Source organism: Mustela erminea, chromosome 7 (genome assembly GCF_009829155.1).
Source record: "Mustela erminea isolate mMusErm1 chromosome 7, mMusErm1.Pri, whole genome shotgun sequence".
Classification (NCBI taxonomy): Eukaryota; Metazoa; Chordata; class Mammalia; order Carnivora; family Mustelidae; genus Mustela; species Mustela erminea.
Window position 1 is genome coordinate 29,425,347 of NC_045620.1, and position 24,779 is coordinate 29,450,125.

Sequence of the window (24,779 nt, forward strand, 5' to 3'; positions counted from 1 at the left end):
TCTTATATTCCACCAAACCCATCTTCTTTTATGTTCCTTACACTCTCATCTCAAGATGCTTTTCTCCTTTTTAAAAAAGGGCTCACTGATCACCTTTTTTAAAAAAAAAAAAAGATTTTTAAGTAATCCCTATACCCAGTGTAGGGCTCGAACACAAAACCCTGAGATCAAGAATTGCACATTTCACTGATTGAGCCACCCAGGTGCTACCTTTACTCATCATTCAGATCTCCCCTCAGAGAAGACCATGTTCTCCAGCTGTAGTCTTCACAATGCCAAGTTCTCTTCTCCTTCATGGCACCAATCAGAGTTTGTAATTATATTATTTTGTGAGGTTGCTTGATTAATGTCTTAATTCTCTACCACACTACACACTCCATAACGGCAGAGACCATGACTGCTCGGTTTTTAAAAAAAATTTTTTTAAGTAATCTCTATGTCCAACATGGCATTTAAACTGCGACCCAGAGATCAAGAATCAAATACTCTACTGACTGAGCCAGCTAGGCACCTCCATGACTGGTTTACTTTTTAATCATTTATTTCTTGCTTAGTATGTCGTATGTTCTCAACAAATAGTACCTAAAGGATATTTTTCAGATAGTTTCAGTTATGGACTGAATGTTTATATCCCCACAAAATTCATATGTTAAAATTCTAACCCCCAAAGTAATGGTATTAGTAGGTAGGGCCTTTGTGGGAGGTGATTAAGTCATTAGGGTAGATCACACATGAATGAGATTATAAAAAAGGCTCTTATAAAAGAGCCTCCTGAGAGATCCCTTGTCCTTTCTGCTATGTAAGGTTATAGTGAAATGACTGCTTTCTAAGAGGAAGTGAGCCCTTATTAGACATTGGATGGGATAGTGTGATCTTGGGACTTACCAGTCTCCAGAACTTAGGGAAATAAATGTTTTTTTGTTTATAAGCAACCTAGTTTACGGTATTTTTGTCACGGCAGCTAAAATAGATTAAGATGGTTTCCTTTATTCCCTACACTTTCCTTAAATTGCCCTTAGTGTGTATCATGTGAAAAATTCTTTATATTTCTTGTATTATCCTTAAAAATATCTCCTTAAGTTTCAGGAAAATAGGGGCTCTTAAAAGTAAACATGACTCTGATTCTTCTTCTGAAGCTTAATTCGAGGTAAATGACTCTTTAGGCAGAAAAAGATGACCCTAAGTCCCAACCATGGCAATCTGTCTCACTTCAGATTGGACTGGATTTAGGGAAGAAAAGAGAGGAAAGATCTACTCTCATCTACCCATCAGAGGAACCATAACCAGCAGGGGCCCTGCTGATTACCACGATAAGAGAGATGCTAAAGGAAATACCTCAAGAAAACAAATGTAGCAACCCTAATGCTCCTTGTCTTTCTGGGGCTGGACATTTATGCCCAAACCTTTTTACTCCCCATAACATGCTATGGATCCCTGCCTAGCCCTTGGACATTCTGCTTCCTAGCTTCCCTGGGGGTAGGGATGGAATATAAAATTCCTTTCTTTAGATTTCAGCAAGTTACAATGTTTAAAAAGCTAGTTTACTATAAACCTGTATTTTAAAAATTTATTTTTTAAAAAGATTTTATTTATTTATTTGAGACAGAGCAAGAGAGAGACAGCATGAGCGGGGCAGAAGGAGAAGTAGGCTCTCCACTGGGCAGGGAGCCTGATGTGGAACTTGATTCCAGGACTCCGGGATCATGACCTGAGCAGACGGCAGCCGCTTAACTGACTGAGCCACTCAGGTGCCCCTAAAACTGTATTTAAAAAAATATACGGATGGGGGCGCCTGGGTGGCTCAGGTCATGATCTTAGGGCCCTGAGACTGATTCCACACTGGGCCCCACATGGGCTCCCTGCTTAGTGAGAACTGCTTTTCCCTCTCTCCCTCTGCCTCTATCCCCCTCTTGGGCACTCTCTCTCTCAAATAAATATTTCAAAATAAATATATATGTATATAAATAGAAAAGCAGTAAACGGACAATTTTTCAAGGTATGAATTTCTTACCCTGTGATGACTAAAGTCAATTTGTATTTTCCTGACTCTACCTTAGGGACTTAGATGCTCCCTCACAACCACCCTCCTGGTCAATCCCATTTTCTCTATTACCATTCACCTTTCTTCCCCAAGAAACTTACCTGTTTTCAGTTATATGGCTGGAGATCATTCCATGACTGAAGTAACTTCTGAATGGCTAAAAAAGAAGCCAATATTGTCTATCCTAAGATCATAATTTTATAAAACAATCACAAAACCCCCTCATATATGTACATATGAATGTAGGTATTGTGTGTGTGTGTGTGTTTGAGAGAGATGTTTACAGATTATTGTAAAAACATGGAATGACAAATGTAGTAGAAAGCAACATGAGTTTTTAGGGCAGGTAGCAAACAAACAAAAAAACAGCAAAAGAAATAAAGAGGCTGCAAAAGAAAATGGAAGGTAAAGAAAATCACCACCTATGGTCCAAGTTACTAATCATGTAGGAATTTTCCCTTCTATTAAAAATTTGTTTTTCTACATTTCTAATAAAGGAATATATTTTAATTCTAACACACCAGTTTATTTATATTTTTTTTATTAAAGATTTTATTTATTTATTTGAGAGCGCGAGAGCATGCAAAAGCAGGGGTAGGGGCAAAGTGAGAGAGAAGGAGACTTGCCACTGAGCAGGGAATCCAATGCAGGGCTTGAACCCAGGACCCAACATATTAATTTAAAATCAGCACTGAGGGGCGCCTGTGGCTAAATCGGTTAGATGGCTGCCTTAGGCTCAGGTCACAATCCCAGAGGCTTGGGATTAAGCCCCACGTGGGGCTCCCTGCTCAGTGGAGAGCCTGTTTTTCCTTCTCTCTTTGCCTGCTGCTCTACTTATGCTCTCTCTCTCTGTGTCAAATAAATAAATAAAATCTTTAAAAATAAGTGAAAAATAAAATCTCCATTGAGAAAGAATCCACAGAACTTAGAAGTACACTGAAAGAAGTTTCCCAGGAAACCACAGAAGTATTTCTCAGCCTTGGTGTGTATAGTACTAGGCTAAACACTAATCTAAACTTGATATGCAGGGTCTGTGTTAAAAAGATTCAAAAATTCCTTAACACCCACCAAAAGGCAATTTTAATCTACTTAAATAACATCTATTGTTCTTCCCACACACTGATTATGTAAGTAATATATGCTTATTTAAGAATTTAATAAAAACCACCTACAATCTCCAATAACTGTTAACATTTTGGTATATTCTCTTCCTATGATACATCCATAGTATATGGTTGTACCAAAGCCTACTAGTTTTCTATTCTTGGAAATTGTATTGCTACTAACTCTCTTATATTATGTATAATACTGTAGTAAACAACTTTTCATAAATTTTATTTGCAGCTCTGATTATTTCCTTAAAGCAGATCTGGAAATGAAATTTTAGGTTAAATAGGCAGAACTATATTGCCAAACTGTTTTTTGAAGAACATCTGGGATGCCTGGGTGGCTCAGACGGTTAGGCATCTACCTTCAGCTCAGGTCATGATCCCAGGGTCCTGGCATTAAGCCCTGCACTGGGCTCCCTGCTCAGCAGGAAGCCTGCTTCTCCCTCTCTCACTCCCCCTGCTTCTTTTCTCTCTCTTGCTCTCTCTCTAATAAATAAGTAAAATCTTTAAAAAAAAAAAAAAAGAAAAGAAAAATGGTATTTCATTGCTGTTTTATTATATGGTCCTTTGATTTCTAATGAAGTAGAGTATTTCAGATATAGTCAATGGCCATCTGGATTTCCCTTTGGTAATTAGCTGTTTACTTACATCCTCTGGATGTTCAATTGGAGTTTGGGGTTCACAGATCTTACTGATCTGTAAAAACTCTTTATATATATGTTAAATAGCTAAATTTTACTGAGGGTTTACCATGTGAACTGTGATAAACACTTAAATGCATTATCTCAAGTAGCCCTAATAACCTATAAGGTTTATTCAATCACTCACCTGTCCAGTTAGTTAATAATACTGTACTAATACTAAAATGGGGGGAAAAAATGAAAATAAAATATAAAGTGAACTTCAAACATGAAAACCTGTTCAACCTTACTCACAATTTCAAAAATTCCATTCCTTATCTATAAGACTGTGAAAAATTCGAAAGTGTGACAATACATCCTATTGGTGAGGCAGTGGTCAAACAGGCACTCTCATATATAGCTGGTGGGAATGCAAATTGGTCAACCCTCGTGAAGAGAAATTTGGCAATAGCTAACACAACTAAATATGCACTTACCTTTTGACAATCACATTACGAGGTATACAAACCTCCAACAATTTGAAAACAAGAAAAAAGAATCCAGAAAACTGAAAAGGGCATCAGTGAGATGCGGAACTACTTCAAGTGGCCTAATACAGAGGTAATTAGAGTCTCGGAGAAAAAAGGTGGACAGAAAAATACCTGGACAAATAATGGCCAAAAACTTTCTAAACTTGATGAAAACTGTAAATCCACAGATCCAAGAAGCTCAACAAAAGCCCAGCACAAGAAATTTGAGGAAACAACTCAAAACTAGTAATAAAAGAGAAAATCTTAAAAGCAGCTAGAGGGAAAAAAAAAAGACCAGTTATATACAGAGGAACAAAGATAAAGAATAAAAATTAAGATGAACATTAAAGATAAAGAGGAGAACATCACAAACAATGCAAGGGAGAAGATAGTGGAACAGCATCTTCCAGGTACTAAAAGGAAAAACACTGTCAACCAAGAATTCCATGCATGGAAAAAATGTCTTTCAAAAATGAAGGTGAAATCAAGATATTTTTTCAGACATATGAAAGCTGGAAGAACTCATCATCTGAAGATTTTCACCGTGAAAAATATTAATGGACACTCTTTAAGGAAAAGGAAATCATACTGAATGGAAATCTGGATCTACACAAAGGAATGAAGAACATCGAGAGCAGTAACTACATACACAAATACATGAAATTTTAAAAAATTACTTAAATCTTTTAAAAAAGGATTAAAAAGGATTAAAACAAGATTAAAAAGAGAATTAAAAAAAGAGAACTGACTGCTTAAACAAAAATAATAGCAATGTATTAGTGAGGTTTATAAAATGTAAAAGTGAATGCACAACAACAAAGATCAACACCAACTCCAAAGGCTGAGGACTGGCAGTGCAAGCCCAAGGCAGAATCAAGTGTAAGCTCAAGACCACTCCTCTGATCCTCCCTGTGACTAACTCTGGGGACCGGCCTATGCCCTGGTTCTTGATTTAGATACCTTAGTTTACTCATAGAGTAGGTTTTACACTGAATCTAGTAATTTCACCATTGTTTGCCTGGAAAGAAAACTTACCTAGGGGTTCAACTGAGGAAAGGAGTGCTACTCACACGTGGAGAATTACTTTTAGGCCTAGTAACTAGCAACTAGCACCCAACAGAATTCCTTTCCGACAGAGGTACCACCAGACTCTAAAATGAGCATTCTTCTCATATAGAAGCTGGCACAGAAAAACAACTTCTTTATAGAGGTTGGTAGGTTGGTATGGAGGCTAAAAACTTCTTTACAGCACACAACAAAGCTTAAGGCAATAATAACCCAAACATATAAGGATTCGTACTGTTGAATTCTGAAAAAAATTAACAAAACTAAAAACAGAAAAAATAAATAAGTTAATCAGTTTTTTCTCTTTGGCCCTTTCTTTACATACCTCACCCGCCTGAGATTCAGAAAGTTCCAGCAGGAAAGGAATTTCTGTATCAAAATTAGCAAAGAAGCTAGTCCACTGATGTTCAAAAGCCACCAAATCCTAGGAAGAAAATGAAAAGGATAATGCATTTGGTCACATTCAGAGGTACTTTAGAAAACCAGAATCATGAAACAGCATCAGCTATCAAAATACCGGATCACTTAAATATATTTTAAAAGTTAACAGCAAACTACAGATACATGTTATCACATAGATGAACCTCAAAAACAACCAAAAGAGGCCAGATATAAATGACCACCTGGTGTATGCTTCATTTATATGAAATACCCAGAAAATGCACATCTATAAAGACAGAAAGTAGATTAGTGGTTTGAATGAGGCCAGGTAGAAACAGAGACTGATTACAAGTTAACACAAGGGAATTTGAGGGGTTGATGAAAATGTTCTAAAATTCGATTGTGGTGATGGCTGTACAACTCTAAAATTCACTAAAAATTCCTGAATTATACACTTTAAAATGGGTAAATTTTATGGTGTATAAATTATATTCTAAAAATGTTATTTAAAAAGAAGACAACAATGTGCACCCAGTGCCTTACTTCAGCAATCCTTATTAGAGAGAGGGACTTATTTATGAGGCACCTAAAAGATAGTACATCCAGTGACAAAAGGTGGTCACGCCAGTGCAGCTTTGTTTAAGGACAAGTCAGATGACCTTAGTTAGAAGTTGGGTGGTGCCCTGGGTGGCCCATAGCCCTCTTATCCCTCACACCCTGCCCTAGTGGTGGTGGTGGTGGGGGGGAATTGCAAAACTCTGTGCCTTTCCTAGTTGACTCTCGGTGCAACTTACCTACCTCCCCCATCCCAGCTGCTTTTCAGCCTCTCTCATTCCTGCTCCCAATTACCACATATTTTGTGCTTCTGGCTTTCCTTTAAAACATCGTTAGTTAACCAGAATACACGAGTTAACCAAAACACACCAGTTGCTTAAGATACTCATAGATGCTCACTGGAGCATCTTTACTCATTCTGTTTTTACAGAGGTATCTTACACACACACACACACACACACACAAATAAGTGCATACTTATATCTGGTAACCTACGGTTATCTGGGTTAGACTGCTCTGTCATACCACCTCTGTCCTGTGGCCCAGTAAACTGGACCTTCTGAGTTTGGGCTCCTGACCTGCTGCTATTGGGTCCAATTTGTGGCCCTGATCCAGGATCCAAGAGAGTCTGTGCATTTTGGGGAATATATTAAAAAAGATGGGGCATTCTGTTTCAAAAAATTCCCTGAGGACTTGTCAGTACTAATTACAGAATAAGGTACAATGAATCATTAAATACCGCTTTCAGTTCCATGCTATGAGTAAAATGAAAGATATGACGAATTCTCATACTTAAAATAGCATTATATCTGACATGTCCATATAAATACACACACACACACACACACACACACACACACACGCAGATTCTTAAAACATCCTAACAGTCTTGCATTTCTCTATGCCCACTTTATACATAAGGAGACTGAGGTACTGAAAAGTAAAGTGACCTGAGGATGGAATACTAAAGAGCAGAAGTGGAAATGTATCTAGGTAAGAGATACCCAGATCCTGTGTTTTTTCCACCAGACACACTATTCTCCACCTTTTCCCTAATACAAATGGTGCACTTGCGGAAACAGATACTGTGTATATACGCAGAACTGGTCAGTTGCATCTGATGATGAAGAAAGGAAAGTTTATCTGCATAGACTCTTTGAGACCAAATCTAGAACACAGGCCCAGAGAGATATCAAGGTCAGATAAGCAGTAAAGGTCTGAAAATCCCAAGAACCATGACAGTGTGCCTTGGTTCTTGGCTGGTAGAGAAGGATACTGAACTTTAGACAGAACTTTTGGCCATAGGCTGGCATCCAGCTTGCTAGTGGCTCGAAGTCTGTATCATGGCACCTCCAGTAAGTTGACCTGGCTTAAGGACTAGGCAAGGGGAAAGCACTCATGTCTGAAGAGTTCCTCACAATGTTCAAAAAGAGAGGATTCTGGGGCTTTCTGTGTATTTCAGGGGCTTTCAGACAGGTTCCTTCTCTGTGGCTAGAACGCTCATACCCCCTCCTCCTCTGTCTGGAAAAATCTCTGATCACCACACATGACTCCTTTGGGAAGCAATCCTGAGCAATTCCAGGCAGTTATTTTCCTTACTCTCTATGTTCCGCTATGATTAGAGCAGTTACTAAAGAATACCACTATTATTGGTCTAAAAGCCCATTGAACAGTATAGTATGAGTGGGGGCCAGGTCTACCTATTTCTGTGTTTTAGCATAAGCACGGTATCCAAGAAATAGTAGGATCAAGTTATTATTTGCTTAATAAACCAAGAAGCAGGTGCGTGTGGGTAGCTCAGTCGGTTGAGCATCTGACTCTTAATCTCGGCTTAGGTCATGATTTCAGGATTTTGAGATCAAGCCCTGTGTCAGGCTCTGTGCTGAGCATGGAGCCTGCTCAAAGAGCTGCCAGCAGTGATTGGCCAGCCTAGACGCTGGGCACCTGGGTGGCTCAGTTGGTTAAGCGACTGCCTTCAGCTCAGGTCATGATCCTGGAGTCCCGGGATTGAGTCCCGTGTTGGGCTCCCAGCTCCATGGGGAGTCTGCTTCTCCCTCTGACCTTCTCCCCTCTAATGCTCTACCACTTCTCTCTCTCTCTCAAATAATTTTTTTAAAAAATCTTAAAAAAAAAAAAAAAGCCTAGATATCAATTCTGGCTTAAGATTGATTACACGTCTTGACAAAGGGGAAATAGACGTGAGCAGAAAAAGTATTTGGATGGTGGACAGAAAAGAGGGTTTTATTTTTTATCTTTTTAGATTTTATTTATTTAGTTGACAAAAAGAGAGAGGGCACAAGTAGGGGGAGGAGCAGGCAGAGGGAGAGAGAGAAGCAGGCTCCCCACTGAGCAAGTAGCCTGATGCAGGACTTGATCTCAGGATTCCAGAATCATGACCTGAGCCAAAGGCAGCAGCTCAACCAACTGAGGCACCCAAGTGACCCAAAAAGAAGGTTTTAGAGAAGTTTGGAGGCTATGAAACAGCTCAGAGAAGGGAGAAGAAAATAAGGTAGATTTTTAAAAAGTGATATGGGTACAAACTGCTCTTTTTTCAGTAATTTTTCTAGAGACACAAAGACTAGAACTGCATTTTAAATACTTCTGGCTGTTGGATTTGAATTTTATTAACATTTGTAGACTCACCACAAGAGATCCCTGCACAAATTTATGGTTATACATGTGTATAGTATTTTTACCCCATGTGGGGTTCAATGAGCTATTTGGAGATCTACTTCATCAGCTTGGAGAGTTCTTGGACATTATCAATTCAGATTTCCTGTTGCATTTTCTCTCTACTTTCCTTCTGTACTTCAACTACACTATGTAAGATGATTTGACATTGTTTGGCAGATACTGGACGCTCTGTTTTACTCCGCTTAGTCTTTTTTTCTTGGTCTTCCAGTTTAGAAACTTCCTTTGACCTATCTTAAAGTTCACAGAACTTTACTTCATTTGTATCTAACCTGTTATTAAGACAGTCTAATGAATTCTTCATTTCAGGTATAGTATTTTTCATTTCTAACATTTCCATTTGGTTCTTTTTTCAGTTTTCAGGTCTCTGCTGAAATTCTTTAGCATTTTTAGTAGTAACTTGAAATTTTCCGTTAGTTAATTCCATGATTTGGACTTAATTCTCTTGCCTGTTTCTTTTGTTTTTGTTTTTGTTTTTAAGACTTTATTTTAAAGTAATCTCTACGCTCAATGTGGGGCTTGAAGGGGCTTGAACTCACAACCCTGAGATCAAGAACTGCATGCTCTACCAACTATGCCAGCAAGGTGCCTCTCTATGGCTCTTTCTTAACAATGAAATTTTCTTACTTTATATCTTCTAATTTTTTTATCATATGCCAGACATTTTGTTATTAAAGTTTTCACTGAGAAACTAAAGTACGTAATACTTACCTCTAGAAAAGTATACCCTTTCTTTTATCAGGACATTAAAGTAGGGATCTAGGTAATTTTGATCTATAATTGATCTGGGTCTGGGTCTTACCACATTTGTGCATTTATTAATCACTAAATTAAAATATTTTGAGGGTATGATCTGAATTTCAGCTGATTTTGCTCGTGGGAAGTCAGAAAGCCAGGAAGGGCCTGGTCTACAGCCCACAGTGATTACCACTATTGCTTCTTCAGCTGTAAGATGTCATTGTTGGCTGAGGTGCAATTAAAAATGTCCTCCTGAGTGGTCCCTCTCAACTGACTCCAGAGATGTGTGCAATGTTCTTAAAAACACAGTGTCATGTTTGGCCTCCATGTGTGACGTATAGCATCCTCATATTCCAAGGACTGCATCCAAGTGCGGTATGGGTCTCAGACACTTGCAGAAATTCCTAAACTACTTATTTCTTGTCCTTCATTGTGATTAAATTTTCTTTTTAACTCTTTTTTTAAAGATCTTATTTATTTGACAGAGAGGGAGAGGAGCACAAGCAATGAGGAGCAGCAGAGGGAGAGGGAGGGGGAGAAGCTGGTTCTTCAATAAGCAGGGAGCCCAATGTGGGACTCAATCCGAGGACCTTGGGATCATGACCTAAGCTGAAGGCAGATGCTTAACCTACTGAGCTATTCAGGCATCCATGTGGTTAAATTTTCTTTATCATTTTTGCATTCTTATACTATAAATTTTTGCATGTTCACTTTTTCCATAATTAGACTAGCCATGGATGAATGATGATGATGATTAGGTCTTTTCAAAGTACAAAAAGTTCAGGTTTTATTTTTCTTTTATACTCCTAATTAGAAATGTTTAAACAGAATGCACGCTCAATTTTATCAAATGCCTTTTAGGCATCTATGGAATGGTCACAAATGGTTTCAAGGAGAAAAATTAGTACAGTGATTACATTAATAGATTTCTTGGTACTAAACTAAATATTGGGACGCTTGGGTGGCTCAGTTGGTTGAGTAGCTGCCTTCAGCTCAGGTCATGATCCCAGTATCCTGGAATCAAGTCCCACATCGGGCTCCTTGCTTGGCAGGGAGCCTGATTCTCCCTCTGCCTGTCTACCTGCCACTGTATCTGCCTGTGCTCACTCTCACTCCTCTCTCTCTGACAAATATATAAATAAAATCTAAAATAAATAAATAAATAAGCTAAATATTGCACCCTTATTAACTCCACTTTGTCAGAGAATATTCTAACATGATACCACATTCTACTTGCTAATATTTTACTTAAAATACAGGCATTAAAGGGATGCCTGGGTGGCTCAGTCAATTAAGCATTGGCCTTCAGCTTAGATCATGATCCCAGGGTGCTGGCATCGAGCCCCACATTGGGCTCCCTGCTCAGTGGGAGTCTGCTTCTCCCTCTCTCGCTGCCCCTCTTCCCCTCTGCTGGTGCACTGTTTCTCACTTCCACTCTCTCAAATAAGTAAATAAATAAATAAATGATCTTTGGGAAAAAATACAGGCATTAACACTGACAAGTAAGACTAGTCTGCAGTTTCCGTTTTTGTTACTTTTGTTGGGTTTTAGTATCATAACTAACTTAATTAAAAGGCTATATACACTGTTCTTTTTCCATGCATACCTAGCTATGGTCACTGAGAGACACCACTGAGCTGCTTAATCACAGTACCTGTTCCGGTAGCCTCAGTTTTATCTGTTGCTCCTCACTGGAAATTGCTCCCCCCAACTTAATGCTTTCTTCCAAGTTCAGACATTAAAGGTTGATCCTCTAATCCAGGAGTCAGCAAGTTCTAGCTTGTGGGCAGGCCACATATCTTTGTAAATAAAGCTTCCTTGGAACACAGACACACCCATGCATTTAAGCATTGTCCACCATTGCTCTCGGGCTACAATGGCACCACGGAGTAGTTCTAACACAGTTCTAACAGAGGAGGGCACACAAAGCCTACGCTTGCTGACCTTTGCTCTAATTCTGTGATTGTTTTAAGCGAAACCCCATCTTTTTAATCATTTCATCTCAGGGAAAGAGTGCAAAGAGACACCATCTGTGTTGTTTTTTTGAAGCCCAGCCCAACCAAATGTTTTTAGGTGAAAATGTCAACCCTAGGAGGCAGCCTGGGTCTTGCCTCAGGTAAGGTTTCCTCAGAGTGAAAGAGGCACTATCACTTTTCCTCCTTCCACTTCCCCCTCCTCAGGAGTTCAAGATAACAATCAGGGAAGAAGTGTTCAAACAAAAACATATCTTGCATTTTTTCAAGTTAAATAGTGTTAGTAGATAACTTGAGCTGGCTCTAACGTATACGTTAAATACAATTTGGCTTCTTACTTCTGAAAGCAAACTCTCCAGAGACATAGGATCCATCTTGCTGTAGACATTCCATAGACTCAAACTCACATCCTGCAACTGCAACATAAGGGTAAAAACATTGAAATAAATGAGTCAATATCACTGCGACAATCAGAAGTATCATAAATGACTATCTTGGTGAAAACTCAATGATTAGAATAATAAATCAAAATCTTATCAATTATATTAGAACCAATACATATTAATAAATGCTGTCCCATTCAAGGAAACTATCTTTACAGAAACTTTGGTACATATTTTGAATATCCTTCTGAGGTCTCTACTCAATGCTCTTTGAATTATGTTTTTTCAATCTAACTGGTGGGAACAGGAACTGTTCTCAACCCTTAGCATGTATCAGGCACTGTTCCTGATTACTTTTCAGATTTTTTTTAAACTCTGCCCTTGGTAGTTACCTGACACATGAATGCACTGACACTTCTGCTGAATACTTAGGATGGGGGAGAGCAGGGGAATCTTGGCAGATCGTCAAGGTTCTCTCTGGGCACTTTCCTTTTTAGTACTCTGGCAGCCCTGCTCTCAACAGACTCCACTGCATCTTCTCGACTTAGAAAATACACTGGGATCCACCTGGGTATCCCTCCACCCCATGCTGTGGGCCTGGAAATTTTCTCAAAGTAGTACGCTAGAGTAATCATAAGGCTGACCTTGGCTATTTCTCTCAGGGAATGACTATTTTTCATTGTCTGACGTCTACTGTCTTGAAAACCATTGCTTCACATATTTTGTTTTTTGTTTGTTCTTTTGGTTTGGCTACGTTGAGTTGTGGTGGGAAGGAGAGAAACCTGGTTCCTATTGTCTTATGTAGGTGACTTATTTTTTCTTCCTGGAAGCTTTCTGTGATCTTTCATCCTTACTGTTCAAAAAAGGCATAGATAGACTTAAGGCTTTTTCCTTTCCTTTTATACTTGCTAAGTCATTTAATTTAAAAGTTTTTATTCTTTTTAATCACTCAAAATGTTTCTTTTTAAAAAATTTTCTCCCTTCTGATATCTCTGCTCTGTATTTCTGTAACTCTCACTTGCTGGCTATCAGACTTCTTGGATCAGTTCACTATGTCTTTTAACTTTTTTTCCTCATATTTTCTATCTCCTTGATTTTTTAATTTTATATTTTTAGAGAATTTCCTAACTTTACTTCCCAACCCCTCTATTAGTTTAATCAATTATAATTTCCCAGAGCTCTTATTTTCTTTATGTTAATTTATCACCACATAATGTTTGTTCTATAGTCATCCAATCTTCCCTGTCTGGGCTTCCTAATGAAAATTTTGTGCCTTAAGTTTTGCTCTATATCTTAATTACCTTTGGGTCTTATCCAATCCATCTTTTTTTTTTTTAATCTTGATCTTTTCCTTTCAAGTTACAGGCATTTAATCAAATGTCTAGTGATCTTTGGTTGCTTGTTTTTATTTCCAAATATTGGAAGCTTTATGCTCTCAGCAAAGCTTGTCAACTACTAGAAATTATTTTAGGGAGAGCAGACAGGCAGGAGGCAGTTATTCAGGATCTCTACTCCCTTATATTTAAAATTCCAGGGACGCCTGGGTGGCTCAGTTGGTTGGATGACTGCTTTGGGCTCAGGTCATGGTCCCGGAGTCCCGGGATCGAGTCCCGCATCGCGCTCCCAGCTCCACAGGGAGTCTGCTTCTCCCTCTGACCTTCTCCTTGCTCATGCTCTCTCTCACTTCCTCTCTCAAATAAATAAATAAAATCTTTAATAAAATAAAATAAAATTCCAAAAGACTGAGTTAATATATCTGGCTCCTTCCTCTGTATTCTGAAACAGCTTTTCAAGTATCAACTGATTTAATTTTTTGAAGGAATCTGATTTCTAATTTTATTTTATTTTTTTTTATAATTTTTTTTTTTTAAATTTGACAGACAGCGATCACAAGCAGGCAGAGAGGCAGGCAGAGAGAGAGGAGGAAGTAGGCTCCCCACAGAGCAGAGAGCCCCATGCGGGGCTCGATCCCAGGACCCTGGCTGGGATCATGACCTGAGCCAAAGGCAGAGGCTTTAACCCACTGAGCACCCAGGTGCCCCTGATTTCTAATTTTAAACATAAACCTTAATTTTACTAATAATTTTGAGACATAATATTTCCTTACGACATCTCCCTTTTTAATTTTGTGTGCTCTGCCTACCATACCTCATTTCTCCCTTTACAAACTCCATTCTTAAAAGGTATAAAAGAGACATTTCCTCATTTTTTATTCTATTTTTCTTAGAGAAAATCTTTTAAAAAAGCATAATGATCTATCTCTGCATCAAATATGCTATGGTCTCTTTCTTAAATCTTACTGAATATTTTCATAAGTCTTATTCCACCTTTCATTATAAAGAGCTTATGTTTGCACATAAAAAGGTAAATGAATGCTTTCTCTATGGTTACTCTCATTATTCAGAAGTTTGCATATAGAATCCTCTCCTTGAGAAGCTAGTTGATGTAAATTTACATTACTAGGTGACAATTCCAGAAACTGGAGAGTTAAGAAGGAGGAAGCTGGAGGCAGGGTAAGCTCTATCAGAGGACCTTCCCTGTGCTGCTTCTCAGAAAGAATTCTCTATATGTGTAATTCAGTTTGGCTCAACCTAAATGCCAGGTAAAAGCTTATGTGGGTCTGGTTTCCTTTCTTGTGTTGGTACCGAGTACATCCAGGACAAAGCAGACTCTGGGTTAACGACTTTCTTCTGGGTATAGACATACAATAAAAGAGAATTTTTTAAATTTAAGTTTTAAGTGTCTGTAGTTCTTCTCTTGGCTTTCAAAAGACTCAAGAGTCTTTCTGGCTCAGAGTTATCAGGTCTCTGGTGTGTGACTCAGAGTGGAGTACTATTCCATACCCTAAAGGCTGGTAAGGAAGGGAACCGGGTAGGGGGAGAATGAGGGGGAAACAAAAGGAAAGTATTTAAGAGAATGACAATTAGCAGCTACAAACAAAAGCAGGATCTAGTGAAAGGGATCTTGAGAGAAGGCTTATAGTTCTCACTGTGTGAATTGTTAAGTTTCCTCTTCACTGCCCACTCCACCCCATTGAACACCACCCTACAGGAAAGATCTGTATTATCCTGTAAAGTTTTTTGGGAAGGATTTTGTTGGGCTACCTGGGTAGGTCAGTCAGTAGAGCCTGAGATTCTTGGACCCCAGGGTGATGAGTTCAAGGCCTATGCTAAGCATGGAGCCTACTCAAAGAAGGGAAAGGAATGTTGTTCCTTTTGGATATGTCTGTACAGTGTAATGCGCCTTAAGGCATGAGTCCGAAAGGCTGCCTCATTTGGTCTGTGTGAACCCTGCAGCCCCCTTGTGTACTGCTTTTTTTTTTTTTTCCCCCAAAGTAGCGCCCACACCCAACACAGAGTCTAGTGTGGAGCCCAATGTGGGGCCTGAACTCAAGACCCTAAGATCAAGACCTGAGCTAAGATCAAGAGCCAAATGCTTAACTAAGCCACCCAGGTGCCCCAAGTCCCCTACTCTTCTAAATTAGAGAGCACTGAGGCAGCTGGGTGGCTCAGTTTGCTGAATGTCTGATTCTTGGTTTTGGCTCAGGTTATGATCTCGTGGGTGGTGAGATGGAACCCTGTGTCAGACTCTGCATTCAGGAGGGAGTCTCCTCCTCTCCCCTCCCCCACTCGTGCTCACCCACACTCTCTCTCTTAAATAAATAAATAAATAAGAGAGTATTACTTCCTAGCAGGGGCAGCTCTCACAGCCTTTTAAAGTTCTGTTACTTACAGTCAATGTGAGAATACTACAGTTTTGGAGCAGGAACAGTGGAGTCCAAGTGGTGTACTTCTTTTCAACCCCACATCCCATGTTCCTTCCACATTACAGGGTTTACCAGGCAAGAATCCATTTACTTCCAAGGGACACTGCTACTTCTCGGAAGGAGGGGCAGTAATTAGCCCTGGGCCATCCTTCCTATTCTATGCCTAATAGTATGTTTCCATTTTGAGCATGTCCTCATTCTCTGTTTGTACTGGGAGCAGGTCATCTCATTGGGAGATGCCTACGGTGATACTGCTAACCTACCAGGCCATCCTCCTTAATATGTACCCTCCTTAATATGTAAGGGAGAGGGTGACCCCCCTCTCCCAGACTCATTCATTAATTCACTCAACAAATATTTATGGGTCATCTCCTAGACAGAAGGAATACTGAGATAAAAGATACTGTTTGGAATGCAAAAGATAACCTTCTTATTCCTCTAGTATGCTGTACTTATACAAAATTCTGCACTGTGCTTTTCATTGCTCTTGAATAGTTCTCAAATTATATGAATTTCTGAGATACAAACAACAACAATGAAAAGGCTGTTTTTTGTTTTCAAGGAGCTTCCTTCCAGAGACCAGGGGTGGGCGGGAACACGAGTAGGGGTGTGTGAAAAATGTATAACATAGGACAAAGAAAGCTACAAGAGGAATCAGCTTAAGGTGCTACAGGAGTAGACTGGAAGAACAATGGACTCAGAAGGGGGAAAAGAGAGAAAGGAAGACAGAGAGAAACTCCTAGAAGAAAGGACAAAGGAGTTTAGTTTAGGGACTAGCTTTGCATAGCATCTATTTTCCATTTCAAGTTTTTTAACTTGTTCCATGCTCTTGAGAGATCACTGCTAGCTTTTCAGTGTTATAATGATGCCCACTCACATTGTGGGGGCCCTTAATAAAAACAGCAGGTGGCAGACAAAAGCCAGGCATACTGCCTTTCATACATACCTCGTATTTCATGGTAAAAAATCCATCCCCTCCAATGCCCTCAAGTGCAAAGGCCTGTACAATTGGCCATTTCTCTACTACAAACATATCAAATATCTGCAAGTGACCTAGAGGAATCAAATAAAACAACATGTATCAAATACTATCCTGGATATAATAGTCTAAACCTGATCTAATGTGGTTAGACAGGCATCACCTCTTTCAAATTCACCCCAGCCACATTTAGCAAAATAAAAGTGAAACAGATAAAATGGTTAGATATTAAAACTAGAAATACAAAATGAAAGTCCAAGAAAATTCAAACCATAACAAGTTACAGAAATTCAGATTTCTCTATAGCATATTTTCACATTCTGGTTTCCTAAGTGAGAAGTTAAGTTAGTAAATAAATAGTGGCCTATTACATCTGACTTGTATCATTTAGTGGATATAATTATTAACAGACTCAAACTTGGCTCTCCCCCCTTGAGAAACATAGCCAATCAACTTCCTCAAGGGAAAATTACCAAATCAAAAATTTTTCTTTCTGTGCTTGCTTCAGCAGCACATATACTAAAATTAGAACAAAAATTTTTCTTTCTTATAGCAATAGCTCTAATGCACAAAGTTTTTAAAAAATAAGATATAGCACTGCTAAACTTGTTGATTATTTTCCTTTATTTTTACACATTTTTAAAAAAAGATTTTATTTATTTGAGAGAGAGAGAATGAGAGAGCGAGAACATGAGAGGTGAGAGGTTAGTGGGAGAAGGAGACTTCCTGCTGAGCAGGGAGCCTGATGTGGGACTCGATCCTGGAACTCCAGGATCAGGACCTGAGCTGAAGGCACTTACTTATTAACCAACTGAGCCACCCAGGCACCCCTACACATCATTTTTGAGCCTCACTGTCAGCATATTTTTAACAGCTGCCTGAATTACTATTTCTTATACCAGGAGCCTCCACAGCTATACTCTCCATACAATTAAGTGGCACAGCTTGAAGGCAACTGTGGTAAATACCTTTATCAATTTTTCTATCTGACTAGATGGCCTGCTGTGTTGTCATAGAAATTTCAGTTATGAGTACCAGCTTGCACAGAAAAATCCCCAAATTTCATTGTGCTTGATTCTCTCTGCCTTTAATGAAAATAGATCAATGGGTTTCCCAGCTGAATGCCTCCAATGGAAGGAGGGAGCAGTAGAAATGCTGGATTCACACATCATCCAAGCAAAGTTCTAATATGGCTTGCTGTCAGACACTGACCTTGGGAGCTGTAAGGAATGCCAATTCTACTACAATCTCGAACCATGTCCACAAAGCTGGCAATTTTAAATTCTTCTGCAGCTTCCTCATCTTCATACTGAAGAGGGAAATTGAGGGGAAAAATAGGTTCTGAGGAGACATCATACAAAATCCCCTATTTTCTTGATATTTTATCAATCAGAGTTATCTCAAATGACATTATTATAGAGGACTGCACCCAAGAGGGTGTTTCCAAAGCCCAAGTTTTGTGTTTCCTGGTCAGATACCTGAATGCAAGAGCTGAAACTTGCCTCAAAAATTCCCCAGAAGCTCACATGTTGTTCAAGGGGCAACTGTATATCGGTATTTTTTTATAATTTTACTTTATTTTTCTTATTTGATCATAAGTCTGTTGTGTTATGTTAGTGATCATTAGGATTGAGAGTAAATACCCTGAACTTAAAAAAAAGAAAAGAAGGGTTTTTGACCCATATTAGGTCACCATTTCCATGAAATCCCAAATCTCAAGTCCTGATTTGATTTCCAGCCAAACCCTTGAAAAGAACCCAAAAGGAAACAAATACCAAAAAATCCAAATATAGAAATGTTACAAAAGCTTATCAAACTCTCCTGAGGCAGTCCATGGCACCAGTCCCCTAAGAGAATGGGTACAGACTGGTGATAAACAAGCAGGACAGGAAGCTACGACTAGATCCCAATTGAAGAGTCCCTTTTGTCTGTCAGGCATATAATTTAACTATAAGGTAGCCTCATAATGAATTATGAAAATTTCCACTAAAACAAGTAACTTTTTTGTGTGATGACATCCTACAATTTGATCTTTTTAAGGGACCTCCTATTCTAGATCTATACTTTTCTGAAAGAGTATCCTCGGATTGTCTCTGAGTGCCTATTCTATCTTCCCTTCTTACCTCATTTTCCGTCATGCAGTGGAAATGCAGATTTCTCCAATGTGCCACATAGGGTAAGAGATAGCGATAGTTGACAGGATTACAGTACAGATGGACACTATCTGATTTAATCAATATAATTACATCTGTAAGAAAAACAAAATTAAATCACAACACTGTCAAAGTCATCTCCTTTACACATTTACTGTTCACATCATTAATAATACCATTAAAACTATTTAGAGACAATGTAAGAAAACTCCAAACTGAAAAGTTCTTTATAACTAGGCAAGGTGACTCAAAGTGACTGTGTAACTCGTGTGGGCAGCAAGGACTTTCTAGTTCCTGTGCAATGCTCTCATCACTGTGGCCCTCTGGTTAGGACAATGAAGGCACAGAATAAGTCAAAAGAACAGCTTTCAGGATGTTCTGCTTTAGTAAAGTTCAACACCGTCAAATCTGTGGTACCAGACTTGGGTGTGTACTTTGCTACAGAGATAAATACCAAATGAAAACTCCATAGCCTAAAGCCACTGAGGCAAGAAATAGCATGGAATACCACTGGTGACATTCTTCTGTAGGCATGTCTAAAGTTCTTGGCTGTTGACTCAATGTAATCATGGGCCTGAGGACATCACTATTCAGCTGTGGGAAGGGTTACTGTGTATGAGGGTGAACTCTTTCCTCCCAGGAAAGGCTGGGAGGAAGGAAGTAGAGGCAAGAGGACAGGCTTCTATAAATAGATCAGCAGCTCACAGACTCAAGAAAAAACCATGGATGTTGGTGGGTCAAATAAATAAAACAATCCCAAGTGTGCAAATAAACTTAGGTAAGTTAACAAGAGTCCTGGAATGGGGCAGGAATACTAAAGCAGTTTGAGGATTGAGAAAGAAAGCAGTCATACTTCCAGAAAAAGAGCAGAGCTCCACTGCCTAGCTTCTGAGAAAGCAGAGCCACCACAGGCAACTAACAAGATAGTGCTAGGGAAGTTGCTAGAGGAGGATGGCTGGAAGTGAGAGGAGCAAGGGAGCATCTGAAACAGCAGGTTTAGGGCAATGCCAACACAGTAATACAAAGTGACAGCCTATACTCTACAAAAACCTAGGCCCGATGAATACCGACAGCAGCTGACCACGCCTCTTGAAATAAAGCTCCATGATGCTGACCTTCAGTTTTTCAAAAATCACTCTGTGCCCCACACCTGGTCAGAACCAGGTGTTCTAGGGAACATGGTATAGGGCAGCCTATTCATTGATGACTCTCAGTTAATCACTAGAATCAAAAGGTGGCAAAGGATGGGACAGAGATCACCTCTCATCCTGCTGGTTTTCTTCATAAAGGCCTTCTAAGGGCCTTGCCCCGAATCACCTGTAGATTGCCTTCTGAGGAGTTAGAGTTTAAAGTCACATGGAGAGGCTGAGGGGGCTTCCTGTGTAGACTGTACTTTACGCTAATGTGTAATACTCCACAAAGAATTAGGGTTCAGTAAAAGAAATAATGCAACAACTACTGTTCTACTCTCAGAATCTCATAGGACTCTGATGTCATTGCTCTGAACAAAATTAACAGTAAAAGATGAAAGTGTAAGAAAACTGGATGAATATGCAAACTATTTTAAAAGTGTTTTTAAAAAATAAATTCTTCATGTTGGCCTCTTTTCCTCTCCTATAGAGATCAAAATGTAGATGCATAAATCCAGTGATCACAGTTTGCCAACTACTTGAATTTAAAAATATGAATTTACGAACTCATTTTTAATTCATTAATGATATATTAAATCAGTCAAAGAAAATGCTCATTTTATAAGTACCCATTGTGCCAGATGGCAGGATAAAGACAATTATAAGCATAAGCGAAAAAGGCACACCTTTGAGGATTTAAACTATTTCCTTAATTTCAGGACTACAATATCCTTAGCAACTTTGGCTGCAGTGAAATGTGTGGCTGGTATGAGCATCTGTCTTTTTATAATTCTAAATGGCTGCCAAGATGAATTCTTTTTTTTTTTTTTTAAAGTAGGCTCCATGCCCAGCATGGAGACCAATGCAGGGCTCCAGCTTACAACTCTGAGATCAAGACTCGAGCTTAGATCAACAGTCTGACCCTTAACTAAGGCACCCAAGCACCCAAGATGAATTCTTTCTAAACCAGTAGATGCTGTACAGCATAAAGAAGCATAAAATATATATATATATATATATATTTTATTTATTTACTTGAGAGATAGAGCACAAGCAGGGGGAATGGGAGAGGGAGGAGCAGGCTCCCTGCTGAGCAGGGAGGCCAATGCAGGACTTAATCCCCGGATGCTGCTGGGATCATGACCTGAGCCAAAGACAGATACTTAACTGACTCAGAGGCCCTGCATAAAGAAGCATTTTTAAGAAAAACCAAAACCTGAAAGTAAATTTGAAATTGAAAGAAATTTAATGAACGTTCTAACTGCAACCTACTCCTTCTGCATTTCCTAATAAAAAGAAAATCTTTAATCAATCTACAAGGATAAACACTATTAAGGATTTTACCACAGAAGAATTTTCACATCCCGGCAGACCAGGGCTCCTTAAACTTAGAACTACTGGTAGTTTAGAAGACCAGCTCATTTTTTGTTGTGGGGGGCTGTCTGGATGCACTGTAGATGTCTAGTAGCCACTATGCCCAGTTGTGACAATCAAAAATGTCTTTAGATATTGCCAAATGCCCCTCAGGGAATAAAACTGCCCCCACTTTAAAACCATTGCACTACATCCACTGCAAGATGACTTCAATATCAGTATTCAATATCGGATGTTAGCCTTTATGCATTCCCTAGCTGCTTCACAAGAGCTGCCTGTCTCTTGTCCAGTTTGATTTGTCTATTCCTGTGTCTCCTGATCCATCTGGCAGACAAGTCATGATGCTCAGTATGCGATATCAGAGACAGCTCCTGGGCATCAGCCCACAACAGCATCAACACAGGGAGAGTGTCTCAGAGCTAAAGAAAGGGGAATGTAAGCAGAAAGCCTCCATTGTAATCGTGGGCATCGTCATGAATTAAAGTCACACAGAAAACAATTCCCAAAGACAGAACTGGACAAAGAGCCTTTGTTCCTAAGCTGAAGATCCACATGAAATCTTCCTTGTAGGAGTAGCCTGCAGGCTCATCCGTGACCCACAACTGAATGCGCTTTCACAGGACAACAGCACATAATCTGAACCTCCCAGCACGTAAAGGCAGTGGGCAATTCAGAGGAAACCTAGAACCTTGCCAAGAAGATATAAAGCCAAACTGATATGCACATTTCCCTCTAAAGCTGATTTAGCCAGTAAACATATTCTGAAAACTACTTGTCATTAGTCTTATATCAACCAGTAGGTTACTAACAGGAGCATACTACTTAATACTATATATACTTACCATCTAGAACTTCTTCAGAAAATCCTGTTTTCTCAAAATCACATGTATTCTGATTGTACAAACCAAAGAGAAGGTAATTTGCCAGCTCTCTGCAGCCTTCATTGTACCTGCTATCGATTCCTGCAAAGCAAAGAAGGCTCTGATCAGCTGTACTATGGGACACAAATGACCCCCCATAAATTGCCCCTGCTCAGCAAAATCCACAGGGTTAGGCTAAAGGCAGAAGCTCACATCAATTTTGTGCCAGTAACCAAATTAGCAACTCTGTGAAAGAAGCATCAAGTACTCTTCCTTGGTTTTCAAGATCCATCTAGTTTAGACAATTAAATAGTACACATTATTGAAGCTATTAATTTCCAAAAAGCAAATTTTTCACTATAGAAAGAAGCAGAAAATATGGTCTGGGTCCTGCCACAGCTGGTTAAAGATTTTGGAATACTTTTCAGTTAGAACTGGAATACAGGATTAAAAATATTCACTTCTCAAAGAGAGATGTATCCAAACTTCAGGAATCAAATAAAGGCAATTTAAGGTAGTTTGAAAGAACTCAAAGTGAAAAAGAGTACAAGTGAATGGAAATACACACACCCATCATTTCACAAATATTTATTAAGCTCAAGGACCATCATTGTGCTGGATGCTGGATTGTGTGATAAACATGCCTGCAAATGGCCCCCATAAAGTTTACAGTCTAGTGGAGCTGGGTCAGAGACAAAAAAAATTTAAACAATACACCTTCACTACTGCCTTTCAGTGGCATGGGCATCGGTACTACCTGGTTGCTAAGTATCTCCGAGCATGTCACGGGCAGATAGACAGTGGTAGCTGTCTACATGAGGCTGAGGAAGGAGTTGGAGCAGAAAGCACACCAAGAATAGAAATATGGCTAGAGCCTGGGAAAGAGGGCTGGCAATGGTCACTCAGACAAGTGAAAAAAAGTAATGGTCATTTAGACCAGAGGGGCCCAGGGATTACCTGTGACAGAGGACTTCTAATATAAAAGAACTCCCTTCCGAGCTGAGATCAAAGTAGCACAGCCCTGTTCTATCCCATTCAACACTTCAGTGAAGGGAGGGGTGAAAAAGAATCAAAAGCCAGAATGGACAGGCCTATCTAAGACCCAAAGTTTAAAGGGCTAGAGAGTTAAAAATAAACAGACTAGGCAGACCTAGCCTCAGCACGTCCACTTCTAAGGGTTCTGGCCACATAAACTGCTGACATGAAAAAGACTGACCAGGTCAAATTAAAGGCAAAAGAAACTCTATGTAGGCACGATGCTTTAGCTGACAAAGTTGTTTCTCATAAGGGTATTACAGGTTAACAATTCTGATACTGTTATACATGTATATTGGAATTAAACAAGTAAACTGGATGATGGGAGCCAAGTTCCCTAGTGGTGAAGTAGAAGTTTAGAGATAAGGAAAACGGGGAAATTAGAATAATCTATGTAGTAAGTGGGTAGGCTGGAGACATTAATCTGAATTCATGTATAGCTTAATATAGATACAGATGGTTACATAACAATTACAGGTAATGTACACACAAACTGTCAGCTGTCCGCTGGCCCGGAGTCTAGAAGCATTTGACATTCCAGTAGTAACAAGAGTGTATCCATGACATTCCAGCAGTAACAAGAGTGTATCCAATGCCCAGATCCTGGTTTCGTTTCGTTTCGTTTCGTTTCGTTTCTTTTCTTTTCTTTTCTTTCTTTCTTTCTTTCTTTCTTTCTTTCTTTCTTTCTTTCTTTCTTTCTTTCTTTCAAGATTTATTTGACAGAGAGGGAGAGAAAGAAAGAAAGAGAGGGAGAGATTACAAATAGGCAGAGAGGCAGGCAGAGAGAGAGGGGGAAGCAGGCTCCCCTCCAAGCAGAGAGCCTGATATGGGGCTCAATCCCAGGACCCTGGAATCATGACCTAAACTGAAGGCAGAGGCTCAACCCACTGAGCCACCCAGACACCCCCAGATCCTAGTTTCTAATACCATTCTCCGGTTAAAGGAACCCCAGCACTCCTTGGCGAAATGGCTGATTCTAGGACTGGAGCAGGAAATATATAAAATAAGCCTAGGGGCGCCTGGGTGGCTCAGTGGGCTAAAGCCTCTGCCTTCAGCTCAGGTCATGATCCCAGGTTCTGGGATGGAGCCCCTCATGGGCCTCTCTGCTCAGCAAAGAGTCTGCTTCCCTTTCTCTCTCTCTCTGCCTGCCTCTCTGCCTACTTGTGATCTCTGTCTGTCAAATAAATAAATAAAATCTTAAAATAAAATAAAATAAGCCTAGAGTATCTTATAGTGCCAGAAAGTACAGAAGTGCTAAACAAGTGCTAAACTTTGATTGCAGTAGGTGGAGGGGGGAACGTATGTCAAAGGGAGGGACACAGAAGCCAACTGAAATGACAGCATAAGTACAGTAATGAACAGGTGCTTTTATTCATAGGTAAATTCATGGCAAAGA

At 39.5% G+C, this 24,779-nt stretch overlaps 1 protein-coding gene across 2 annotated transcripts in view; it reads right to left on the reverse strand.

Moving 5' to 3' along the window:
- The window catches only part of C7H20orf194 (chromosome 7 C20orf194 homolog), a 128,709-nt gene that overhangs the window by 80,344 nt on the left and 23,586 nt on the right, over positions 1-24,779 (reverse strand). For both annotated transcript variants that reach the window (XM_032351264.1, XM_032351263.1), the window contains exons 3-9: positions 22,331-22,450; positions 18,955-19,079; positions 18,044-18,140; positions 16,799-16,905; positions 12,042-12,119; positions 5,691-5,789; positions 2,143-2,198 (exon numbers count right to left, since the gene is read on the reverse strand). In XM_032351264.1, the coding sequence (XP_032207155.1) occupies positions 2,143-2,198; positions 5,691-5,789; positions 12,042-12,119; positions 16,799-16,905; positions 18,044-18,140; positions 18,955-19,079; positions 22,331-22,450 (682 nt within the window). The remainder of the gene's footprint in view (positions 1-2,142; positions 2,199-5,690; positions 5,790-12,041; positions 12,120-16,798; positions 16,906-18,043; positions 18,141-18,954; positions 19,080-22,330; positions 22,451-24,779) is intronic.